The 8,601-nt window shown below is 41.2% G+C and overlaps 1 protein-coding gene across 1 annotated transcript; it reads right to left on the reverse strand.

Moving 5' to 3' along the window:
- Positions 1 to 6,908: 6,908 nt before the first annotated feature.
- LOC129675257 (olfactory receptor 13C8) lies at positions 6,909 to 7,871 on the reverse strand. Its single transcript, XM_055605276.1, has one exon. It carries the CDS (start codon positions 7,869 to 7,871, stop codon positions 6,909 to 6,911), a length of 963 nt encoding a protein of 320 aa, XP_055461251.1.
- Positions 7,872 to 8,601: the final 730 nt, after the last annotated feature.

The following is an 8,601-nucleotide window of genomic DNA, read 5'->3' on the forward strand; positions in this document are numbered from 1 at the left end:
TCTTTGACTTGCTTGGTTAGGGTTACACCAAGGTACTTTATGTCATTTGGGGCTATTGTGAAGGGTATTGTTTCTCTAATTTCTTTCTCAGCCGTTTTGTCTTTTGTATACAGGAGTGCTACTGATTTTTTTGAGTTAATTTTGTATCCGGCCACTTTGCTGAAGGTGTTTATCAGCTGGAGGAGTTCCCTGGTAGAGTTTTTGGGGTGACTCATGTATACTATCATATCATCTGCAAATAGTGATAATTTGACTTCTTCCTTTCCCATCTGTATCCCCTTGATCTCCTTCAACTGTCTTATTGCTCTAGCAAGGACTTCCAGAACTATGTTGAAGAGATATGGAGAGAGTGGGCAGCCTTGTCTTGTCCCTGATTTCAGTGGGATTGCTTTAAGTTTCTCTCCGTTCAGTTTGATGTTGGCTATAGGCTTGCTGTAAATCGCTTGTATCCCTGATCTCTCCAGTACTTTAAACATGAATGGATGTTAGATTTTGTCAAATGCTTTTTCAGCATCTAGGGAGATTATCATGTGGTTTTTTTTCTTTCAGTTTGTTAATATGGTGGATCACATTGATGGATTTCCGTATATTGAACCACCCCTGCATACCTGGGATGAAGCCTACTTGGTCATAGTGGATAATATCTTTGATGTGTTCTTGGATTGGGTTTGCAAGTATTTTGTTAAGTATTTTTGCATCAATGTTCATAAGGGAGATTGGCCTGAAATTCTCTTTCTTTGTTGAGTCTTTGTGAGGTTTAGGTACCAAGGTGATTGTGGCTTCATAGAATGAGTTTGGTAATGTTCCTTCTGTTTCTATTTTGTGGAATAGTTTGAAGAGAATTGGAGTTAGCTCCTCTTTGAAGGTCTGGTAGAATTCTGTGCTGAAGCCATCTGGTCCTGGGCTTTTTTTGGATGGGAGACTTTTGATGACTGCTTCTATTTCTTTGGGGGATATAGGACTATTTAATTGATTTACCTGGTCCTGATTCAGCTTTGGTAAGTCAAATCGATCAAGAAAATTGTCCATTTCATTTAGATTTTCAAATTTTGTTGAGTATAGACTTTTGAAGTAAGTCCTAATGATTGTTTGGATTTCCTCAGTGTCTGTAGTTATGTCCCCCTTTTCATTTCTGATTTTGTTGATTTGGGTGGTGTCTCTCTGCCTTTTAGTTAGCCTGGCTAAGGGTTTGTCGATCTTGTTGATTTTCTCAAAGAACCAGCTCTTGGTTTCATTGATTCTTTGAATTGTTTTATTTGTTTCTAATTGATTGATTTCAGCCCTGAGTTTGATTATTTCCAGCCGTCTACTCCTTCTTGGTGTATCTGCTTCTTTAGGGTTTTAAAGTGGGCCATTAAGTTGCTTAAATGAGCTGACTTGAATTTCTTCTTGAAGGCACTTAGTGCTATGAACTTTCCTCTTAGCACTGCTTTCATTGTGTCCCACAACTTTGGGTATGTTGTGTCTTCATTTTCATTGAGATCTAAGAAAACTTTAATTTCTTTCTTTATTTCTTCCCTGACCCAGCTGTCATGTAGTAACAAGTTGTTCAGTTTCCATGTGTGTGTAGGCTTTTTGCTATTTCTGTTGTTGTTGAAGTCCAGCTTTAGTCCATGGTGATCAGACAAGATACAAGGGATTGTTTCAGTCTTCTTGTATCTGTTGAGGCTTGCTTTGTGACCAACTATATGGTCTATTTTGGAGAAGGTTCCATGAGGTGCTGAGAAGAAGGTAAATTCTTTTGTGTTTGGGTGTAAAGTTCTGTAAATGTCTGTGAGGTCCATTTGGTTCATGACCTCTGTCAGAGATATTGTTTCTTTGTTTAATTTCTGCTTTGTTGACCTGTCCTTTGTTGAGAGTGGGGTGTTGAAGTCTCCCACTATTAATGTGTGGGGATCTATATGTGGTTTAAATTTTATCAATGTTTCTTTAACAAATGTGGGTGCTCTTGTATTTGGGGCATAGATGTTCAGGATTGTGATGTCTTCCTGGTGGAATTTTCCCTTGATGAGTATGAAGTGTCCTTCCCCATCTCTTTTTATTAATTTTGGTTGAAAGTCTATTTTATCAGATATTAGAATGGCTACTCCTGCTTGTTTCTTGGGTCCATTTGCTTGGAAAGTCGTCTTCCAACCTTTTACCCTCAGGTAATGTCTATCTTTGTGCCTTAGGTGTGTTTCTTGTATGCAACAGATTGCTGGGTTTTGTTTATGTATCCATTCTGTTAATCTGTGTCTTTTTACTGGAGAGTTGAGTCTATTGATGTTAAGAGAGATTAATGACCAGTGGCTGTTAGATCCTTTGATATTGATGTTGGCTGTGGTCATAAGGTTGTGTGCTTGGTTGTTTTTTGTTTTACTGTAGTAAGGTTAATTATTTCCTGTGTTTTCTTGACAGAAGCTAATTTTCTTGGGTTGTATTTTCCCTTCCAGTGTCTTCTGTAATGCTGGATTTGTGTGTAGGTATTGTTGAAATTTGTTTTTGTCATTGAATATCTTGTTTTCTCCGTCTATGAGGACTGAGAGTTTTGCAGGGTATAGTAGCCTGGGCTGGCATCTGTGTTCTCTTAGGGTCTGCATGATATCTGTCCAGGCCCTTTTGGCTTTCATGGTTTCTGTTGAAAAGTCAGGTGTGATTCTAATGGGTTTGCCCTTATATGTTACTTGGCCTTTTTCCCTTGCAACTTTTACTATTTTTTTCTTTGTTCTGTATACTTACTGTTTTGATTATTATGTGGCAGGAGGATTTTCTTTTCTGGTCTAATTTGTTGGGTGTTCTGTAGACCTCATGTATCCTTATTGGCTTCTTCTTTAACTTGGAGAAATTTTCTTCAATGATTTTGTTGATAATATTTTCTGGGCCTTGGAGAAGGGAGTCTTCTTTTTCCTCTATACCTATTATTCTTAGGTTTTGTCTTTTCATATTGTCTTGGATTTCTTGGACGGTCTGTGTCAGGAATTTTTTGGTTTTAACATTTTCTTTGACAGATACATCGATTTCTTCCATTGTATCTTCTACACCTGAGATTCTTTCTTCCATTTCTTGTATTCTGTTGGTTATGCTTACCTCTGTAGGTCCTGTTTTCTTCCCTAAATTCTTCCTCTCCATTATTTCCTCCATTTGTGTTTTCTTTAATTTTTCCACTTCTATCTTCAGGTCTTGAGTTGTTTTGTTTACTTCATTCACCTGTCTGATTGTACTTTCCTGTTTTTCTTTTAGTTCCTTCAACTCTGTTCCTTTTATTTCTTTCAGTGATTTAATTATTTCTTCTCTGAAGGCCACAAGCTGTTTGGCTGTATCTTCCCGTATTTCTTCACGGATGGCCATAATCTGCTTGTCTTTAACTTCCTCCATTTCTTTACGGATAGCCATGATCTGTTTGGTTTTATCTTCCTCTAATTCTTTACATATTTTATTTGTTTCCTCTATTATCCTCTTCATCAGCATAGGTGAAAGGTCATCTTCGTGATTTTTTATTATGCTGCGTTGTCCAGGGCTGTTCGCCCCTGGATGGCTGGGTTCTGGAGATGCCATATTGCTCTGTCTTTTGTTGGTTGAGCTTTTACACTGACCTCTACCCATTGGGCTGATTTAGGTGTTGGCTGTTAGTTTCTGTGCTTCCTGGAGTCCTGAGGTAGGGAGAATCCCCTTGGCCGGAAGATGATTTTTCCTGAAGGAGACCTCCTCTGCTTTTTGGTTATTGTCACTGTATGGCCAGTGTTTCTCAGGAATTGCCACTGCTCACCTCAGGTTTATAGCCCTGAGCAGTAGCTGTGGTCTTTGTTAGGCAGGGGGGATCTCCTCTTACACATAGAAGTTCTCAAGACAGCTGCCCCACTGCTGGGTTTCTCGTTATAAATTTAGTGTGCTGCTGCTCACTAAATTTCCAGGTACAGTCCTCTTGAAGAACCTGCTGATTCCCTAGCTGTGGGGTTTTCTCCCAACAGGGAAACTCAGTCTGTTATCCTGGAGCACACAGTTCTGTCCGGGAAAGTGAGAGGTGCGCCCAGCAAGTCTCTGGGCCAGAGGCTGAGTGCTCAGCTCTGGGCCTGGAGAATGTGCACCTAGGTTGAGTTGGCACCTGGGGGCGCTGCTCTGGTCTGGAGGCTGGGTGCTTCACTCTGGACCAGAAGCTGTGTGTCCCTGTCTGGGATGGTGGCTGCAGGTACTGCTCTGGTCCAGATGCTGTGGGTGCAGCCCTCTTGAAGGACCAGGGATTCCCACAGTTTTGTCAGTCTAGCGAGGGATAACTGGTTGATCCTTGGCACAGTATCTGAGGGCTGCTATAATGGCTCTCTGGCTTTTGCAGGTCTGAGGATGCAGCTGTGTGTCCCAGTGTCCTAGGGGAACTCAATAATGGTGGCTGAGCACAGTGCTCCTGCCTGCATTAGAGCCTAGAGTCTGCGTGAATCCAGGAAGTCTTTTGGTACTGGGTGTCCTGAGCGATAGACCTGATGATCCCCTCCGCTGGGGGTTTCCTCCTGCCAGAGATACCCAGTCTTTGCTTTGGGGACCGCTGTTCTGTTTGGGGTGGTGAGTAGAACCCACAGGCACAGATGCCCACCTGTGGCTCCGCCTTTCTGGCCTTTGGGAGCCTTGGCGGCTGCCTAAACTGGGTTATTTTTCCGGAGACCTTTTCGGGGTGGGGGTGTCGGCTGAGTGCTCTGAGATCAGACCAGCCGTTTCCCTTCCTGTGTGTTTGCACCAGACAGTGAAACTCATTCGCTGGTGCCCTGGTGCCCACAGTTCTATCTGAGGCGGCGAATCAGGCGTGCAGGCAGGGCTCTGTGGCAGAGCCTGGGTCCCTGGCTCTGGCTCCGGGCTGGCTCCTGGGGCGCCCGCGGAACCCGAGTCTTCCAGGGGATGTCTGGGTGACCTAAGGTTGGTCCCAATCGTTTCCTGCTCCGTGGGGTTATCTCTCGACTGGGAAATCCAGTCTGTGGTATTGTGGGCCCACAATTCAGTCTGGGACCGTGACCAGATCGCGCTGGCGTGTAGCTCTGGGCTGGCGACCAAGCGCCTGGTGGAACCAGGATCTCTTCCGCGGTTTAGCCGGGTGAGTTAAAGCTCATTGAATCCCCCACCGTGGGGTATCCTCTCACCTGTGAAACACAACCACTTGTGTTTTATGGCCACAAGTTCTGATTGCTGGTCACTGTGCCAATCCTGCTGTGCTGCTCCTCAGAATGAGAGTCCTCCTGGAGCCGCCATCTTACTCTGCCTCCCTGACTCTTTTTTTTATACATAGATATATCTCCTTAAAACATACAGACTGAAGTAAAGCAATGTGCCTTTTTCTCAAGTTGTATACCAAATAAGATACTTTCAATGTACTATTACTTTCTATTACTTCAAATAATATACTTCTTTCAATGAACTGTTATTTTCTATTACTTTGATTGTGGTTACAGTGTGTATGGACACGCAATAAAATTGTTTATTTCAGGATATTTTTATATATTTAATTTTGTCTGCATTTTAAATAATTAAAAATAAAGATTATTTCTGCCAAAGGGCCTTTGCATCTCTGTGACATGGAAACGAGGAAGCTTTGCACACTGGGGGTAGCCCATATGTTTCCAGTGAACTGGAAAACATGCTTCATCTAAAAGCAGTTGCTTAAGACCGTCTTTTGTGAAATCACTCTATCAGCATGTTTAGGTCAAGGAACTTACTACTGTTTTCCTGACAATTGTTAGATTCAAGTCTGTGCTTCCAGAATGTAAAATATCATGAGTTTGAGGTTCAGTTTGTGCAAAGTACATGCTGTCAAACCAAACAGCGATTCTGAAAACCCACTGATCCTTTAGAATGTTCAGGTGAGATCCAAATTAGCACCTGGCTCAAGACCCATTGTCAGGCTGATGCAGCCAGTTCTCATCTGCATAACCTTATTGTTCTTCCAGCTTTGCTGCAGCTTGTAACTTCTTCCTTTTGGGTAAATGAACAGTAATGCCTTCGCTACTGAATAATATTTGTGTGACAAAATACCAAATTACACAATATATTTTATTTAAAATATTTCATATTGTCAATTTCCTCTTTTAGTAATTTTTTCTATCTTGGCAATGGCAGAAATACATTTCTAAAATCATAGGTTTCTAAGATCATACATTTCTAGAATCATCAGTGCACAAAGTTGATTCATGCATTTGTTTTAAAACAGCGTTTATTATAGTCTAGACTTTGTTACAAGTTGAATTATTGTAGAATAAACAGATAAGATTCCATCATCAGGGAATTCATATGTGTGTTGAATGCAAATAACAAATAATGGAGCAAATAAAATAAATGTCTTGCCTGGCAAGCATGGTGATGCATGCCTGTAATCTCAACACTCAAGAGTCAGAGGCAGGCAGATCTCTGTGAGTTCGAGACCAACCTGGTCTACAAAGCAAGTCCAGGACAGCCAAGGCCACACAGAGAAACACTGTCTTTGATAGAGAGATAGATAGTTAGATAGATAGATAGATAGATAGATAGATAGATAGATAGATACATACATACATACATACATACATACATACATACATACATACATTCATACATACATACATACATGTCTTACATAATGTACTAATTAATATGAACTTCCCCTACTCATCCATAGTGCACCTACTACAGATTATAAAGTGCTTTTGAGGACACATTTTGCCTATTATTTTCTAAATGTTTAAGAGTGTGTCTGCTCTTGCTGGTAATTACTAAAACATTTTCATCATTCTTGCATCTCTCTGTATTGTCTCTTACAAATGTTAATATGTTTCATGTCTGCATTTAGAACAAAAACTTAACTACAACAAAAGCAACCAAAATATTTTCACGGTTTTGAATTTTCATTTGGCATTTGCTCTTCCTGAATTTTGTGTTCATAACAACTTCAAGGGTGAGCCCCATGGTCCATAGCATCACTCATGTTTTCTCCAGCATTTCCTCGCCAGCATGTTCTGAACAGCAGCCTTCACATCTTTGTTCCTCAGACTGTAGATGATAGGGTTGAGCATGGGGGTCATCACCCCATAGAAGAGGGAGATGAGAGCGTCCATCACACTCTGACGTCCTGCCTCAGCAGCGGCTTTAGACTTGGGCTTTGCGTACATGAAGAACACAGTTCCATAGAAGATAATCACCACTGTCAGATGGGCAGAGCAAGTGGAGAAGGCCTTCCTTTTTCCTTCAGCAGAAGGGATCCTCAAAATAGTGGCCACGATGAAAGTGTAAGAGACAGCAATGACTAACAACGGGACAGCTAGGAAAATCAGGTTTGACCCCGCCATGCTGATCACGTTGATTGAAATATCTGTACAAGCCAGTTTCAGAATGGCCAGAATTTCACAGGCGAAGTGGTGAATGACATTATCAGCACAGAATGGCAATTGCACTGCAAGTGACGTCTGCACCAGTGAGTCCACAAGCCCAGCGACCCAGCATCCAACTGCCATGGTTACATAGGTACCCTTGCTCATGATGACAGGATACCTCAGTGGGTAACAGATAGCCATAAAGCGGTCAAGTGCCATTGTGCCTAGAAGCACACACTCTGTGGCACCCATGGCAAAGGAGAGGAACATTTGGACCATGCACCCAAGGAAGGAAACTTTCTTCCTCACTGCCAAAAAGCTACTGAGGGTTAGTGGGACGGAAGAGCTCGTGTAGCAGATATCGAGGAAGGAAAGATTACAGAGGAAGAAATACATGGGGGTGTGCAGGTGAAGGTCATAGATGACCGCTGAGATAAGAACACCATTCCCAAGCAGTATCATCAGATACATGCCCAGAACTAGCACAAACAAAACTGTCTGGAGCTCTGGGTGGTCAGAAAGCCCCACCAAGACAAAGTCTGTCCACACGGAATCATTGGCTCTCTCCATATGAATATGCCCGTCCTCCAAAGAACTCTGGGTGTAAAAGAAAAAGAAAAATTAATGCAAAGTTTACAAGAGCCGCTTTACAAAAGCAACCTCACAAAACAATAATATTTTTGTTGCTGCTAGCCTGCCACAGCATAAAAAAAAGTCACAGTATAAAAGGAAAATTTGGTTTTTAATACTATTAATTTTAATTAAGAATTTTTCATTTTAGAATACATTTAATTGAATAGGATTGCATCACTCCTTCATCCCTTTCCTTCTTCCAGCCCTTCCCAGCTACCCTCCCTTGAACCACTGTCAAGCTGATAGAATTTTTTTCTTTGCTTATATGTGGTACATGCACATGTGTATGTGTGTATGTATGTATATATGTATGTATATATGCGTATGCACAAATACATGTAAATGCAACCTTCTGAGTCCAATTTGTTATTTATGTGTTTAAATTTCTTATCATAAATCTAATCCTTGAATAAGGAACACCTACCTGAGTTTTGTACATTAAGAGGGTGAATCTTTAGATTCCAAATAGTTTTATTGCTACGTCTGCAATTTCAGATTTAACTGATTGGAAATAAGTGTCTAGTAGCCAGGATTTTGTGCACACATGTGCTTTGTTGTGTCTTATCTACAAAACAATGTTTGCCTTGGTTTATTAATGGTCATTAATTGATATTAATATATTAATAAGTAATCTAGTGGGTTTCACTGTCATCTTTTAATTATTACT

The sequence above is a fragment of the Psammomys obesus genome, unplaced genomic scaffold, assembly GCF_907164565.1.
Source record: "Psammomys obesus unplaced genomic scaffold, mPsaObe1.curated_primary_1811, whole genome shotgun sequence".
NCBI classification, from domain to species: domain Eukaryota; kingdom Metazoa; phylum Chordata; class Mammalia; order Rodentia; family Muridae; genus Psammomys; species Psammomys obesus.

What these genes read in the sequence shown, in the direction of transcription:
- LOC129675257 (XM_055605276.1), bottom strand. Translation starts at nt 7,871, where the DNA reads ATGGAGAGAGCCAATGATTCCGTGTGGACAGACTTTGTCTTGGTGGGG.